Raw genomic sequence first — 17500 nt, 5'->3', positions numbered from 1 at the left:
TTAAAGCATTCGTTAGTGTCGTCGTCATCGTTATCATGACATTGTCGTCGCTGGCGGTCGTGATGATCGTGGGATAGTGTCATTGTGCAGTCTGCTTACACACACACACACACACACACACACACAATCAACGATCGTTTGTGGAGCTGGCTGTGTGTGGGTCACCTTTTCTACTGCCCCCCACCCCACCCCTCACCCCCATCCCCCTCAAGGAAGCCATCACCTTCCCTGGTGAGTAAAGAGACCACTGATGTGAGTAACAGGACCTATGTTGAGCTCCATGGCAAGAGACTCGCTGCCGCGTTCCTCTGCACGCCCCCTTCACCCGCACCACCCACCACCCCGCCCCCTCCTCCCCTACCCTCCAGGCTCCATCCACGGATTGCAAAGCAGCTCACACAACGGCACTGGGGTGTGGTAGGGTAGGGGTGGGGGGGGGGGGGTTGGGGGGATAGCGAACGGCACACGTCGACAGATGGGAACAAGATAGTGAGAGAGAGAGAGTTGGGAAATAGTGGGAGGGAGAGATTCTTAGGTGTGTGTGTGTGTGCAAGGAGAGAGAGAGAGTATGGAAAACAGGGCTGAAAAAGAGAGAGAGAGGGGGGGGGACTCACGAGAGAAAGAGAGAGACCGGGGAATAGTGGGAGGAAGAGGATTCCTAGGTGTACAAGGCGAGAGAGAGAGAGAGTATTAAAACAGGACAGTGAGACTGAAAGAGAGAGGGAGGGAGAGAAAGAGAGAGAGACTGGGGGAATAGTGGGAGGGAGATGATTCTTATGTTTGTATACAAGGCGGAGAGAGAGAGAGAATGAAAAACAGACAGAGAGACTGAAAGAGAGGAAGGGAGGGAGAGAGAGAGAGGAGACAGGGGGGATAGTGGGAGGGCGAGGAATCCTAGGTGTGTGTACAAGGAGAGAGAGAATGTGTGTGTGGTCGGAAAACAAGGACAGAGAGATTGAAAGAGAGAGAGGAGACAGGGGGAATAGTGAGAGGGGGGCAAAGCCAAGGGATGTGAAGAAGAAGTGTGGGAAACAAAGCACAGAGAGAGAGAGAGAGAGAGAGAGAGAAACCGCAAGAATTTGATTGTTTCGGTCATATGACCCGTTACAAATGATCATGCGTGTGCAACACCTCATAATATACTATGCTCACTCTGCCATAATGCTATAGTAATGGAACTGCATTTTCTTTTTCCACTGTGAGAGGGGGTGGGGTGGGTGGGGGGAGTAGAGCACATAGAGAGAGAGAGAAGGGCGAGGGAGGGGTGGGGGTGGGGGGAAGGAACACGGGCTGTTTGCAGTCAGTGCCGAACGTGGAGGGTTTGCCGAGGGTTGAAGACCTGACGTGATAGGTATTGTTCTGTGCTGACGATAGACACACACACACACACACACAGACTGAGAGCTCGTGTAGTGCATGAGCAGTGAGTAGTTCTGTGTGTAGCGCCAGCCCAGACATGCTCACGGTGTTGAAGCAACAGCTTTTTCTTAGACAGGTGTTGGGAGCACAGCCGTTTGTGTGCTGGATGGAACGTGTCTCTCAAACGCGCTGTTGGAAACAGTGACAAGTGAACAAGGACTCAATCTATCTTGCATCATCAAGTCTCAGCATGGATTGTTCTTTTTAATTCCCCGGTGTGTGACTCACGAGAACAGCCAAGCGGACTGGCAAGGCTGAGGGCTGCAAACAACTGTGAGAAGTCGGATTGCAAAGTTCATAACGACCTTTCCACATTCAGTCTCCAGGCGGCATGAGGAGCTTGGTGCGTGAGGACTTGAGAAATGCGTGTTGAGTTTTTCTGCTCGCTTCAGACGCCTGTGTTTTCTTGGCCTCTGTCTGCCTCCCTCCCCTCCCCCCACACCCCGCCATGGGACAAGGACGACAGAGGAGAGTGAGTGAGGAGACTGACCCGAGGGCGGCCCATAGATCACATGGGTCACATTGTTTACATTCTTTGACCGCCCAGCCCCACTACCTCAGCTTAGCGAACTACTATGGCTGACAACAAGTACATTAAGAGCCGGCAGTCAGCCACACTAACACATATTGCAGCGGTGAGTGGGAGAGCGGGGCAGGCGACTTGAGGACTGAACGGTATCAACACTTCGTGATAAAGTAGTCTGCACCCTCACTTTTAGTTCCACCAGGCGTGGAGAGAGAGAGTGTGTGTGTGTGGGGAGGGCGTGTCGCTACGTACGTATTTCTTCCCCCTTGGTGGGTTCAGCCTACTTCAACACAACTTGCCTACCTGTCGAAATTTGCTCTTTTCCCTGCGGCCGTCAGCTGATAAGATTACACGTTGCCCCCAGGGAGGAGGGTAGGGGGGTTCTCAGTATCGAGCGGTGTGACGAGGGTGTAAACTAGACCTATTCCTTCTCCTTCAGCGGACAGACACAGACAGCTTGGCTTCCTGGAGGAGAGTTGGGGTGTATCGTGTGTGTCATGATCAGGGGCTGAACCATACATCTTGATCAGAGGGTAAACCACACGTCTTCACTGCACCACATCGTCAGCAAAACCAACAGTGCACCTCTCACACACACAACAAAAACAACAGTGTCGTATTCTTGCTGGGAGTTCTTGCCCTGCGTCTCTAAAACCAAAAGCTTCGGTGTCTGTTTTTTCTTTTCTTTTTTTCCCCCTTTTTTTCTGTTTTGTGTTGGTGGGCTGTTAGCGGCAGAGAGATTGTGTTTAAAATGCAAGCTGTGTGTGCAAGACAAGGATGGTGTGTTTTGTGCCGAGCTCAGAATGAACAGGAGCAGATAAGAAAAGAGCAGTGAAAGCGTAATAGAGATTTGTATCTGGCTTCATCGACAGTTGTCCCTTTCATCTGTGATGAGACTGGTGGACTGACTGTGACAGGTGGTGAAGGTGTTGCTTTGATTCCACAGTGGAAACAGTTGAGCATCACTGTCTGTCTTGTGTTTCCCAGGATTGTTTGGTGGGGGTGTGATGTCTGGCCCAGCCATCAGTGACTGTGTTACCTGCCTCACTCACTGTACTGGATTAAGTGGCCACTTCAGTGACAGTGTTGGGTTTTTTTTTTTATCATGGTTCAATACGAAGGGGGAACATTTCAGTGGATGATATAAAGTTCTACAGTCAGTCATCGTTCAACTGTGTATGTGAGGATTATCTGTAATTTGAAGTGATCTTTACCGATACCATTACCAGCACAGTCCATAGCTGATTTCGAACGAAAAAAGAATAGTGGACAACACTACAACACGCCATTTCTGACTTCAAACCCTGTCTATCCAGAAATCCACAGGTACGGGAGAATTCACCCCAAGAACCTAGACATCCACAGATACCTGAGGATCAAACCCCTGTACCAAGACATTCACAGGAACCCGAGGATCAACACTGAGGGACAGAACCCTACACACAGAACGTCCAGACCTGTTGCCATGGAGACCCTGATAGACGACCCCCCGGCGCCGCGAGGGGAGTGGGGTCAGCCTCACCAGCACTCCAAACCGTCCTCCCACAAACAACAACGACGACGACGGAAAGAGAGACCGAAGTCCGAGGAGTCGCCAGCTTCCTGTAGCAGGCGGGAGAAGGTGGAGACACTGATCGACGACCCCCCGATGGCCCGGGAAACTCAGCACCACACGACGGACGACCTGGCTGACGACCCCTCCAGGCAAGGCGGCAGACGACGAAGAAAGGACAGAAAAGAGGAGAGAAGTCAAGGGAGGAAGGAGGGATCCCCAGCGTCTGACACGAGACACTGGGAAGGGACGCACTCCCCCAAATCTGACAAGAAAGGGACACAATCCCCCGAATCTGACAAGGAAGGGATGCAATTCCCCAAATATCGCAGTGAAGGGATGCACTCCCCTGAATCCCACAGGGAAGGGACGCAGTCCCCCAAATCCCACAGGGAAGGGACGCAATCCCCCAAATCCCACAGGGAAGGGATGCAATCCCCCAAATCCCGCAGGGAAGGGACGCAGTCCCCCAAATCCCACAGGGAAGGGACACAATCCCCCAAATCCCGCGGGGAAGGGACGCAATCCCCCATATCCCACAGGGAAGGGACACAATCCCCCAAATCCCGCGGGGAAGGGACGCAATCCCCCAAATCCCACAGGGTAGGGACACAATCCCCCAAATCCCGTGGGGAAGGGACACAATCCCCCAAATCCCACAGAGAAGGGACGCAGTCCCCCAAGTCCCGCAGGGGAGTGTCGCACTCCCCGGAATCCCCCCACAGAGATGACGACTCCCCGACCACAAGTAACGGACACCAGACAAAGGAGGACGTGCTCCCCTCCCCCTCTTCTCGCAGCAGGGGGAGGGAGGTGGAGGAGGACTCTTCGGCACGTGCCCAGAGAGAAGGGGACCATCACAGGTCCCCGACACCTGGAAACAGCTCACTGAAGAAGAACGACGAAGTGTCTCCGGGGGATCGGAGCAGCCCTTCAAGATCATCACCACACACAGCACCACAGCGAACCAGACAGACCAAGGAACAGAGGACACCGGACAGGAATCACTTCTCAGAGGAGGCGGTGGACAAGGAAACGGAGACGGATATCCGGGAACGCTCTGTACCGAAAGAGGCTGAAGTCAAGGACGATGCGGCTGAAATCAGTCCTCGGCAAACAGAGACGCTGCTGGAAAGTGAGAACAAACCTCACCGTGACTCGCAGGAGAGTGGGAAGGAGAAAAGTTCCAGATCTCCTCACCGTGACTTGCAGGAGAGACAGGAGAAAAATTCCAGATCTCCTCACCGTGACTCGCAGGAGAGACAGGATAAAAATTCCAGATCTCCTCACCGTGACTTGAAGGAGAGTGGGAAGGAGAAAAGTTCAAGATCTCCTCAACGTGACTTGCAGGAGAGTGGGAAGGAGAAAAGTTCAAGATCTCCTCACCGTGACTTGCAGGAGAGTGGGAAGGAGAAAAGTTCAAGATCTCCTCACCGTGACTCGCAGGAGAGACAGGAGAAAAATTCCAGATCTCCTCACCGTGACTTGAAGGAGAGTGGGAAGGAGAAAAGTTCCAAATCTCCTCACCGTGACTTGCAGGAGAGTGGGAAGGAGAAAAGTTCAAGATCTCCTCAACGTGACTTGCAGGAGAGTGGGAAGGAGAAAAGTTCAAGATCTCCTCAACGTGACTTGCAGGAGATTGGGAAGGAGAAAAGTTCTCCTCACCGTGACTTGCAGGAGAGACAGGAGAAAAGTTCAAGATCTCCTCAACGTGACTCGCAGGAGAATCAGGAGAAAAGTTCAAGATCACCTCACCGTGACTTTCAGGCGAATCAGGAGAAATGTTCAACATCTCCTCACCGCGACGTACAGGAGAGTGGGAAGGAGAAAGATCCAGCTTCTCCTCAGCGACAGCAGCAGCATCAGCAGGAGAGTGGCCAGGAGAATCGTGAAGAATCGCCACAGCCCGCACCACCTCAACACGTCCACACGACAAACGGGAAAACCGACTTTCAGCATGTACCGCAGGAGATTCCCAAGGAGAAGGAGAAACGTTGGAGCTCTCCTGAGGCCAGGCAGCAAGGGAGTGCGGGGGGCAGGGGTCCCATGGACACGACAGGGAGCGAGTGGGGTGGTGAGGAGGATTTGAACCCGGAGAGTCACCAGCTGTCGGATTTCAAGGAACTGTGCAAGTCGGTGGCTTCGCTGCTGCATATCGGTCAGTGTGTGGGTGGGTGGGTGTGGGTGGGTGGGTGTGTTTGTGTGTGGTGGTTGGGGACTGAGTAGGGGTGTGGGTCTGGGGTTCACTTCTTACTTGAGGATTTGGTTGTTGGATTGTATTATTGAGAGTGTGTGTGTGAGTCTGTGTGTGTATGTGTGATTGAGTGTGTGTGTGTGTGCGTGTGTATGTGTCTGTGTTTGTGTGTGTGTATGTGTGTGTGTGTGTGTGTGTGTGTGTGAATGCGCGCGCGTGGTGTGTATGTGTGTATGAGTGTGTGTGTGTGTGTGTTTCTGGATTTGTGTCTGTGTTTGTGAGTCAGTATGTGTGTGTGTGAGTGAGTGTGTGTGTATGAGTGTGTGTGTGTGTGTGTGTGTGTGTGTGTCTGCGCGAGCGCGCGCGCGTGTGTGTATGTGTATGTGATTGAGTATGTGTGTGTGTGCGAGTGTGTATTTGTGAGTGTGTCTGTGTATGTGTTTGTGTGTGTGCGCGCGTGTGTGTTTGTGTGTATGTGTGTGTGAGTGTGTGTGTCTGTATCTGTGTTTATGTGTGTGTGTGTGTTTGTGAGTGTGTGTGTGTCTGTGAGTGTGTGTGTGTGTGTGTGTGTGTGTGTGTGTGTGTGTGTGTGTGTTCATAGGGCCTGGGGTTCATTGTGAGATTGAGTTGTGTTATTGAAGCTTTCGTTTTCTCTGTGTGTATGTCTGCGTTTGTTATTGTTGTTGTTGTTGTTGTTGTGTGTGTGTGTGTGTGTGTGTGTGTGTGTGTGTGTTTGAGGCATTGTGCTCAGAAACTTTCAGCATATTCTTTTATCATTATTCTCTCTCTCTCTCTCTCTCTCTCTCTCTCTCCCTCTCTCTGTCTGCCTGTCTGTCTGTCTCACTCTTCGAAAAACGAAAAATAGACATTATATAATCAAAATTTCGTTTAGAGAACTACGTTCTCTCTCTCTCTGTCTCTGTCTCTCTCTTTTTCTCTCTCTTTCTCTCTCTCTCTGTATCTTTCTCTGTCTGTCTCTCTCTATTTCTTTCTTCCCCCCCCCCCTCCCCCCATCTACGTTTTCTCTTTCTGTCTCTTTTTCCCACGCTCTTTGTCGATCTGTATCTATTTATAGACCAGGCTATGATTATGTCGTCTTGTACATGTGCGATATAAGAACGACAAGGTTACATTAGTTTATTCCTTTGTCAGCGTGTTTGTTTGCTTGATATTTTAAGGGCACTTGTTTAATTGTTCTGCCTGTCTGTCCGACAGCCTGTAACTGTATTTGTGTGTTGTATAGAATAGAATATGTCCTTTTTACCAAGTGTACCAGGGTCACAAGGAATATTGGGGGGGATAGTACATAAAGGGTACAAACATCATCAATCGAAATTCATACACCAACACAGATGCACATGCATGTGTATATCATTATGAGAACTTGTGCACACACACACACACACACACACACACACACACACACACACACACACATTTAAACATAAGCTGCAAATCACATGTGGATGGGGCTGATGACTAGATCTTCAGGTAAGTGGTTGTTGATATGCGAATGAGTGTGCTTGCTTGCGTACAGGTTTCATTTGATTAGAAATGATGGGGCATAGGGGGGCTGGAGGATGGGGGGTGGGGGGTCTCGTTTTCGCCCTTCTGAAAATTAGGAGAGTTGGAGAGAGACAGACAGACAGACATAGTGAGAAAGAGAGAGTGAGAGAGGGAGAGAGAAACTGAGTGAGACAGGCAGACAGATAGAATCAGTTGGTATGTTAATTGGAAAGTCTATGAAAGAGAGTGGGTTGCAATTTGCATCAACATTAGAACTTACGTCGCAGAGAGAGAGAGAGAAGCAGATAGATAGAGACAGAATCAACTGGTATGTCGACTGTAAAGTCTATGAAAGAGAGAGTAGGTTGCGATTTGCATGTTAAATAAAACTTAAGTCGCACAGACAGAGAGAGAGAGAGAGAGAGAGAGAGAGAGAGGCATCTTACAGACGGACTGTGTTGTGTGAGCAGTCGGCAAGCATTTTAACACCTGTCGACAGCAATGTCCCTTCGTACTGAAAGTTGCTGCCTGTGCTGAATTAGTCTGCTGCACTTTTCCCTCCATCTCTCTCTCTCTGTCAGTCTCCTCTCCCCGTCCCTCTCTCTCGATCCCCACCTCCCCCTGTGTGTGTGTGTGTGTGTGTGTGTGTGTGTGTGTGTGTGTGTGTTGGTAACCGTTGAATGAATGAAAAGAATCTTTTTTTCTTCTTCTTCTTCTTCAGAACTTACCAATTAATTAATTTATGTATTTGCTGTTTATTGATTTCATTTTTAGGCCTTTGAAAAATGTTACACGGGATTCCATGCATCATGTGTTGGTTCAGTCGGTTTATTTCCATTGGAAACAACCAGCGTCAGAGAGAGGGAGAGAGAGAGGGTGGGGTGGGTGGTGAGAGTTCTGTAACAAGTACAGAAGTACCCGCACAAAAGCCGAAACCGAGGACCATAGCCCATTCACCGCAAGCTGGAAGATTACGTCACAGTTCTTTTCGTCACAGCCATTTACGTCATCGTTCCGTTACGTCATACTTCGCTTTTGTCACTGTTCTTACACAGAATCTGTTCTTACGAACGTGGCGTGTTGTGAGCGAGACAACGAAATCCTTTTTGTACAGTCTTGGTAGTCGGCTATACCAGGCTGTTACCTTTGTTTGTCATGTGACAAAGGGGGGCTGCTCCTTGGTTGAGGACCTACAGTTTGTTTTTCAAAGAGGCCCTTGACGACGTGTGGCAACTGAATAGTTGGGGCCCACAAAGAAGGGGGAGGGTGGAGGGACGGGTGGGGGAGAGGGTGTTGGCTGTGTGTGTGTGTTGGGTGGGATTGGGGGTCTTTGTAGGGGCGTGGTGGTGGATTGGACAGAGTGAAAGGAGCGGGGAGAGGGGTGGTGGTGGTGGTGGTGTTAAGACCATGATTGTCGAAATAACTAATTGTAACAGAGACGGGTTTTTGTTAGTTTGTTTCTTCTTCTTCTTCTTCCTTTGTACAACCAACATCATTCTATTGATGGTTCTGTTGTAGTTTGGGGAGGTTGCTGAGGATTGCGCTGTTGTGAGGATTGGGAGAAAAAAAAATCTCTCTTTTTTTCTCTTTTCTTCCTCCTTTCTTTTTGCGACCTGGCCAGCCAGTGTACGTTCAGCGTGCACTGACATGATGCCAAGCCTCTGCATCAGCTGTGAGGGGGGGGGGGGGGGGGGGGGGGGTGATTTGGGGTGTATGGGTGGTTAGGAGGAGGGGGGGAATGGCGGGGGGGGAATTCACTTTTAGAGATGAGAGGCCAGTCTGGACTTAAAGCAGTCCAGTGACTCGGCTGTCACAACTTCCTGAGGCAGCTTGTTCCATTCTGGTATGGTCCTTGGGAAGAATGCCATCTGCCTGTACAGTGTTGCTGGTTTGCTGTGTTTGCTGGTCTTGTTATTTGTTAATGCAGCTCTTCGCTCTTCTGAACGACTGTGTGGTTGAAGGCTGATTATTGAACACATGTACTTAATTTAACATAAAAACTGTGTGGTTCCAAGCCATCAGTCTGAAATGAAGTAGGGTATACAGTCTGAAAAAACAACCCCCCCCCCCCCCCCGCACCCCGCCCCCCCCCCCAAAAAAAAAAAAAAAATAAATAAAATAAAATAAAAATAAAATAAATAAATAATAGAAATAAAAACACCTGTAGTTTTCGGATTAAGGCTGTGATTATGAAATGTGTGAAACTAAGTGTCCGTTCTCTGTCTCTCTCTCTCTCTGTGTCTCTCTGACTCTCTCTCTGTCTCTCTCTCTCTACAAAATATGTTTTACACTAAGCCTAAGAGACCTGTACCCCTGTGCACAGTGTGTTGCTATGTGATACCTGGCACGTGGCAGTACAATACATATACCCACTGTAAGTAGGACTGATGACCCCTCCACCCAATCCCCCACCCCCACCCCCCACTCCACTGTCAGATTGTTTTCCTCAAGTAAACCTCCACCCCACTCCACCCCCTCTACCACCACCACCCCTTCCAGTCTTCCACCCGCCACCACGTCCAATTTATCACCCATTCTCCACACCTGTTGGTGTGTGTGTGCGTGCGTGTGTGTGTGTGTGTTTCAGTGAGTGTGTGTGTGTTTCAGTGAGTGTGTGTGTGTGTTTGTGAGTGTGCGTGTGTGTTTCAGTGTGTGTGAGTGTGTGATTGTGTGTGTGTGTGTGTGTGTATGTGTGTGTGTGTGTGTGTGTAGTGGTGTGTGTGTGTGTGTGTGTGTGAGTGTGTGTGTGTGTTGTGAGTGTGCGTGTGGTTTCAGTGTGTGTGTGTGTGATTGTGTGTGTGTGTGAGTGTGTGTTTCAGTGTGTGTGTGTGTGTGTGTGTTGTGTGTGTGTGTGTGTGTGTTTCAGTGTGTGTGTGTGCGTGCGTGTGTGTATTTTAGTGTGTGTGTGAGCGTGTGATTATATGTTTGTGTGTGTGTGTGTGAGAGAGCGTGTGATTATGTGTGTGTGTGTGTGTGTGTGTGTTCAGAAAAGAAAGAATTCGTGCGTGTCAGAATCACGTTGTACTGAGCAAACAAAAGCCCGAAGAGAAGAAGAATACGACCACAATACAAGGTGTTCTACTGTTACAAGTGAACAAGCCTGCAGCGATTAGCACGATCTTGTGGCAATGTACACAGTGTAAAGCCGGCTTTCATGTTCACAGCTAAGGGTAGAGTTGGGGGGTTGTCAGGGTGGGGTTTCAAGTCAGGGGTAGATCTTTCCTGGTATCTATCAGTGGCTGAATACCGAGGTGTGTGTGACTGTAGAGTATTTGATTGAATGTGAATGTAGTGTTCTGGGTTTGTTTTTTTTTGTTTTTTATGATGTTCCTGGTTGGGCAGGCAGTTGTGTCTGATGTTGTTGTTCTTCTTCTTCTTTGTCATCATCATCATTATCTTCTGCTTCTGCTTCTTTTTCTTCTTCTTTTCCGTCATCACCATCATTACCATCATCTTCTTCTTCATCGTCGTCATCATCATCATTATCTTCTTCTTCTTCATCACCATCACCATTTTCTTCTTCTAAATCATCGCCTTCTTCGTCTTCGTAATCATTTCCTTCTCCTTCTCCTCCTCCTCCTCCTTCTTCTCCGTCATCATCATCATCGTTATCTTCTTCTTCATCTTCCTCTTCTTCATGTTCTTCTTCTTTTCCGTCATCACCATCATCATCACCATTTTTTTCTTCTTCTTCTTAATCATTGCCATCTTCGTCTTCTTAATCATTTCCTTCTTCTCCTCCTTCTCTCCCCCCCCCCAGTCCCCCCCTCCATCCCCCATCCCCCCAACGCTCCCCCTCCTTCTTCTTCTCCGTCATCACCACCATCATCATCATCATCATCACAGAGAAAGAGAGAGAGAGAGCAGTCAGCAACTCGGCAACACACACACAGCTGACAATTTCGTGGGGTTTTTTGTTGTTTTTTTAACTGAGTGGGGTGGTGGGGGAGAGTCGGCGGGGTGGGGTGTGTGTGTGGGGGGGGGGGGGGGTGGAGGGGGGGGGCGAGAGTCTTGTCGCAGTCCATCCCCTTTTAAATCGATACAGTGCTGGCCGCGTGCAGATCTGGCGCCATCCCGGTGATCCCCCGCAGGACAGTGCTGACACATATAGCACGTGCTCCACGTGACGGACCTGGCGTCACTGCTATGGTAGGCTGTTCGGGTCAGAAGACAGCGTCAAATTCCAATGTTCACGTTCGGGGTGGGGGTGGGGGTTAGGTATCGGACCAGCATCAGAATTCGCCAGTGATTTGATCTGATTTGATATGGATACTTTTATAGCGCCTATCCTCGGTCGTAGACCAAGCTCTAGGGGCTTTACAAACACGGGGTCAATTGTACAACAGGCTGCCTACCTGGGTGGAGCCGACTGACGGCTGCCATTGGGTGCTCATCATTCGTTTCCTGTGTCATTGTCAGATTTCAGGCACACACATATACACACTCAGGCAGACATGTAACATTTTACATGTACGACCGTTTTGTTTATTTACACCGCCATGTAGGCAGCCATACTCCGTTTTCGGGAATTTGCATGCTGGGTATGTTCTCGTTTCCATAACCCATCGAACGCTGACATGGATTAGGATCTTTAACATGTATTTGATCTTCTGCGTGCGTTTTCATACGAAGGGGGTTCAGGCACTAGCAGGTCTGCACATAATTTTTTATTATGTTGACCTGGGAGATCGGAAAAATCTCCACCCTTTACCCACCAGGCGCTGTTACCGAGATTCGAACCCGGGACCCTACGCTGTAACAAATCGGCTGTATATATGGGGTCTTTGTTATATAGCACACGCCGAGAGTGTGTGGAGGTGGTTTGTCATAGAGCTGGAAATCAGCAGGTGGAGGTTTAAACAAACAAACCACACAACCCCCCCTAGTGCGAACAGAAACAGCTTCAGAGAAAGACCACACACATAATATATACGCACACACATGCACGCACTGTGAACACACACACTGAAACTCACTCTCTCTCTCTCAAACTCTCTCTCTTTCTACACACACACACACACACACACACACACACACACACACACACACACACACACACACCGGCTGAAAAACACATTGAAACTCTCTCTCTCTCCCTCTCTTTCTCTCTCTCGCTCTCTCTCTCTCTTTCTACACACACACACACACACACACACACACGAACACATCGGCTGAAAAACAAACTGAAACTCTCTCTCTCTCTTTCTTTATTTATCTCTCTCGCTGTCTCTCTCTCTCTTTCTACACACACACACACACACACACGCACGCACACACAAACACATCGGCTGAAAAACACACCGAAACTCTCCTCTCTTTCTCTCTCTCCACACACACACACACACACACACACACACACACACACACACACACACACACACACACACACACACACACATCGGCTGAAAAATACACCGAAACACTCTCTCTCTCTCTCTCTCTCCACACACACACACACACACACGCGCGCGCGCGCGCGAGCGCACACACACACACACACACACACACACACACACACACACACACCAGTTCTATCCACCTGTGACTCCAGCAGCCTTGCTGAAGTGTATGTAGAGATGAGCTGAATCCTTTACAGTTCAAACCATCAGTGACTTCACCACGCCGCGAAATACAGCTGACGTCAGCACAACACCTTGGCTTTCTAAACGGGTGCCAGGGAGTGGGGTACATGGGGCAAAGGGGTGTGGGACACAGACTGTACAGGGATAGAGGATGGAAATATAGGGGTGGGGGGGAGGGGGAGGGGAATGATGGAGAACTCTCCGTTACGTAGTATGGCGCGCTTTTAATGTCAGAATGAGATAAAAGAGAGATGTGTGTGTACAATTTATGCCTTTTGGGGTGGGGGGTTGTTCAGAGATCTTTTCAGAGTGTGGTTTCAGTTGTCATTGTTGTGTTTATCGTTTTGTTATAAAGTGTGTGTGTGTGTGTGGGGGGGGGGTGACATCGCAGGTGTGACGGTGAAACATGCTCTCTCTCTCTCTCTCTCTCTCTCTCTCTCTCTCTCTCTCTCTCTCCCCCCCCCCCCCCCCCCCCCCTATTTATCTGCCTCTCTCTCTCTCTCTCCTATTTATCTGCCTCTCTCTCTCTCCTGTTTATCTGCCTCTCTCTGTTTCTCTCTCTCTCTCTCTCTCTCTCTCTCTCTCGGCTTTCGTTTATCTGCCCCTCTCTCTCTTTCTCTCTCTCTCTCTCCCCCTCTCTCTCCCCTTCTCTCTCTCTCTCCCCCCCTCTCTCTCACAGGTTTCGTTAAAGAGCAGATTTACCCTCTCAGCAGATACTATGCCCAATGGGTAAGCTTGAAATCGAAGATGACAATCATGTTTTGTTTGTTCAGCTTATGTAGCTTTACGCAACGAGTTCTTTCCAGTTAGTGTGAAATGTCCTTAGCTACGCTTCATGACAGTGTCTGTCTACTTGAAAATGATTTCTTTTTTTTTCTTTCTTTAACGCTGAATGAATAATTCCCCAACTCACCATTGAAATGAACCTTATGCGTTTCTTCAATAAGACATCATCATCATCATCTCCCTCTCTCTCTCTCTCTTATGTTTATCTGTCTGTCTGTCTATCTGTCTGCCTCTCTCTCTCTCCCTTCCTCTCTCTCTCTCTCTCCTCCCCCTCTCTCTCTCTTATGTTTATCTCTGTCTGCCTATCTCTGTCTGTCTCGCCCTCTCCCTCCCTCCCTTCCCCTCTCTCTTCTGTTTACCTGTTTGTCTGTCTGTCTGTCTGTCTCTCACTTTCTATTAGTCCATCTCTTTCTCTCTATCCCTTCCTCTATCTCTCTTGTGTTTATCTGTCTGTCTGTCTGCCTCTTTCTCTCTCTCTCTTCCTCCCTCCCCCTCTTTCTCTTCTGGTTACCTGTCTCTTTCTCTCTCTCTCTCTCTCTCATCTCATTAATTGTGTACCTCCTCCTCGTCTTCCTTCTTGTCCTTCATTCGTGAACAGTAAGTTCCACGTTCACACATATTCATGAACGAGCGTGCTTTTACGTGTCTGACCGTTTTTACCCCGCCTTTAGGCAGCCACGCTGTTGTTTTCGGGGGAGGGGGGGAGAGGAGGTGGGAGGTGGGGGCTGAACATGCTGGGTATGTTGTGAGCATACTGTGCGAATAAAAAGCTGCATTAGGAAAATAAAAGGTTGGTGATGGTGGGTGAGAAATGGGTGGGGGGAGGAAGGATGTGTGGTGGTGGGGGATGGGAGGGGGGAGGGAGGGAGGGGAGTGTGGAGAGTGGTAAAGGTGAGGATGGAGAACATGTGTGTGGTGTTGGAGCCGAGTGCCAAGTGGTGATGGTACAGGGACATCCACCCCAAGGGGGAATCTTCCTTCCTCTCTGACTCAGTCTGTCTGTCTGTCTGTCTCTCTCTCCTCATCTCTCTCCCTGCCACCCCCCCCCCCCCCTCCCTCCCGACCCCACCTCCACTCTCTCTCTCTCTCTCTGTGTTTCTCTTGCTATCTTCCCCTTCTCTGTCTCCACCTCTCTGTCTCTGTCTCCCCCTCTCTGTCTCTGTCTCCCCCCACACACCTCTTCCTCCCTACCTCTCTCTCTCCCTCCCTCCCTCCCTCTGCCACCCACCCTCTCTCTCCCCCCACCCACCTCTCTCTCCACCTGTCTCTGTCTCCAAGTCTGTCGACATATCCCTTATCCCTCTAGCTCTGTGTGGGGAGGGGGCAGGGAGGGGAAAGACTGGCAGACAGACAGAGATATGTGAACACAGACAGAGATAAAGAGACAGACGGACAGAGATGTGTGAACACAGACAGAGATAAAGAGACAGACGGACAGAGATATGTGAACACAGACAGAGATAAAGAGACAGACAGAGATATGTGAACACAGACAGAGATAAAGAGACAGACGGACAGAGATGTGTGAACACAGACAGAGATAAAGAGACAGACGGACAGAGATGTGTGAACACAGACAGAGATAAAGAGACAGAGATATGTGAACACAGACAGAGATAAAGAGACAGACAGACAGAGATGTGTGAACACAGATTGAGAGATAAAGAGACAGACAGACAGACAGAGATATGTGAACACAGATTGAGAGATAAAGAGACAGACAGAGATGTGTGAACACAGACAGAGATAAAGAGATAGAGATATGTGAACACAGACAGAGATAAAGAGACAGACAGACAGAGATATGTGAACACAGATTGAGAGATAAAGAGACAGACAGACACAGACAGACAGAGATATGTGAACACAGACTGAGAGATAGACAGACAGACAGATGGAGGCCAAACAAAATCTACGCACCCACATCCTGCCATCAGTTTCATGACCAGATGAAAGATCCAAATAAAGAGTCGGTATCACCAACACCAACGCCGCTACCCTTTCTAACACTGTGCGACTCGTTCACACACGACCCCCCCACCCCAACCTTCACCCCCCAACAACCCCCTCCCCTCCGCCCACGCCTTACCCACACCAACACCATCCCTCACCTTCACATATCTTTCCCACAAGGGGTCCTCAATACCCAAACGGTTCAGAGGAACGGTTAGGTAGTTCCACCGATGTCTGCAGTTTGCTCAGCACACGTACAGGACGACGTCAGAGCACCACCACCCCCACCCCACCCCACCCTCCCCTCACCATCACCCCCCCCCCCCCCCTTTTTTTTTTTTCTTTTTTTTTCTTCCACCCCTTCCTCCTACCAGACTGGTGTTTGAAGACGGCGATAACGTGGAGTGTTGGAAGGCGACTCGTGTTTGTGTGCTTGTGGGCTTGGAGAAAGATGGGTGGGGAGGTGGGGGTGAGGGGGGGGGGGGGGGTTGAGGGGGGGGGGGTGATGATGTGTGTTGCTGTCAGAATGAGAAGAAAAGTTATATTGGGGCGGTTGGTTTGTTTGGTTGTTTTTTTTTCTTCTCATGTGCTTGTTCTTGTTTGTTGTTGTTGTGTTTGTTGTGGTTGTTGTGTTTGTTGCCGTGGTTGTTGTTGTTGTTATGTTTGTTGCTGTGGTGGTTGTTGTTGTTATGTTTGTTGCTGGGGTTGTTGTTTTTGTTGTTGTTATGTTTGTTGCTGTGGTTGTTGCTGTGGTTGTTGTTGTTGTTATGTTTGTTGCTGTGGTTGTTGCTGTGGTGGTTGTTGTTGTTATGTTTGTTGCTGGGGTTGTTGTTTTTGTTGTTGTTATGTTTGTTGCTGTGGTTGTTGCTGTGGTTGTTGTTGTTGTTATGTTTGTTGCTGTGGTTGTTGTTGTTGTTATGTTTGTTGCTGTGATTGTTGCTGTGGTTGTTATTGTTGTTATGTTTGTTGCTGTGGTTGTTGCTGTGGTTGTTGTTGTTATGTTTGTTGCTGGGGTTGTTGTTTTTGTTGTTGTTATGTTTGTTGCTGTGATTGTTGCTGTGGTTGTTATTGTTGTTATGTTTGTTGCTGTGGTTGTTGCTGTGGTTGTTGTTGTTGTTATGTTTGTTGCTGGGGTTGTTGTTTTTGTTGTTGTTATGTTTGTTGCTGTGGTTGTTGCTGTGGTTGTTATTGTTGTTATGTTTGTTGCTGTGGTTGTTGCTGTGGTTGTTATTGTTGTTATGTTTGTTGCTGTGGTTGTTGCTGTGGTTGTTATTGTTGTTATGTTTGTTGCTGTGGTTGTTGCTGTGGTTGTTATTGTTGTTATGTTTGTTGCTGTGGTTGTTGCTGTGGTTGTTGTTGTTGTTATGTTTGTTGCTGTGGTTGTTGCTGTGGTTGTTGTTGTTGTTATGTTTGTTGCTGTGGTTGTTGCTGTGGTTGTTGTTGTTGTTATGTTTGTTGCTGGGGTTGTTGTTTTTGTTGTTGTTATGTTTGTTGCTGTGGTGGTTGTTGTTGTTATGTTTGTTGCTGGGGTTGTTGTTTTTGTTGTTGTTATGTTTGTTGCTGTGGTTGTTGCTGTGGTTGTTGTTGTTGTTATGTTTGTTGCTGTGGTTGTTGCTGTGGTTGTTGTTGTTGTTATGTTTGTTGCTGTGGTTGTTGTTGTTGTTATGTTTGTTGCTGTGGTTGTTATTGTTGTTGACCGCTGTTGTTTTCACTGGGCTGGTGGCGCTTTGTGTGTGTTGATTTCTGTGGCATTGTCAGTGATTGGGGGAGGAGGGGAGAGGAGGGTGTTAGATGGGTGCGTGTGTGTATGTGTGTGTGTGTGTGTGTGTGTGTATGTGTGTGGATGGGTGCGTGCTTGTGTGTGTGTGTGTGTGGGGGTGGGTGGGTGGGTGGGTTGAGGGAAAGGAAGGGGAACAAAGCCACATGTTCGTGATTTTTATTGTGTGCCTGACAAAGTGTGTGCACGTATGTGTGCATATGTG

The 17500-nt window shown here is 48.9% G+C and overlaps 3 protein-coding genes across 4 annotated transcripts in view; 2 read left to right on the top strand and 1 right to left on the bottom strand.

Annotated features, from left to right (window-relative positions):
* Positions 1 to 15750, bottom strand: part of LOC143301948 (uncharacterized) — a 53206-nt gene extending 37456 nt beyond the window's left edge. Inside the window, exon 1 of the mRNA XM_076616418.1 lies at positions 15677 to 15750. The gene's annotated coding sequence lies outside the window, so the exon portion shown is untranslated. The remainder of the gene's footprint in view (positions 1 to 15676) is intronic.
* LOC143301947 (uncharacterized) overlaps positions 1 to 17500 on the top strand; it is a 70161-nt gene that overhangs the window by 27679 nt on the left and 24982 nt on the right. The window contains exon 1 of one of the 2 annotated variants that reach the window (XM_076616413.1): positions 5443 to 5655. The exons of the other annotated variant lie outside the window; for it this stretch is intronic. Coding sequence (XP_076472528.1) covers positions 5544 to 5655 — 112 coding nt within the window. The 5' untranslated portion in view covers positions 5443 to 5543. Of the gene's footprint in view, positions 1 to 5442; positions 5656 to 17500 lie in introns of those variants that run through there. 2 annotated transcript variants of the gene reach the window in all.
* On the top strand, positions 1540 to 5506 carry LOC143302022 (uncharacterized). The gene is made up of 2 exons (XM_076616508.1): positions 1540 to 5385; positions 5454 to 5506. The coding sequence occupies exons 1-2, from the start codon at positions 3411 to 3413 to the stop codon at positions 5504 to 5506; spliced, it is 2028 nt and encodes a 675-aa protein (XP_076472623.1). The 5' UTR covers positions 1540 to 3410.

This window comes from Babylonia areolata, chromosome 28, assembly GCF_041734735.1.
Source record: "Babylonia areolata isolate BAREFJ2019XMU chromosome 28, ASM4173473v1, whole genome shotgun sequence".
In the NCBI taxonomy this organism is placed as follows: Eukaryota; Metazoa; Mollusca; class Gastropoda; order Neogastropoda; family Buccinidae; genus Babylonia; species Babylonia areolata.
Note: the sequence above shows the minus strand (reverse complement) of the source record. Positions and strands in the feature narration are given on the sequence as shown.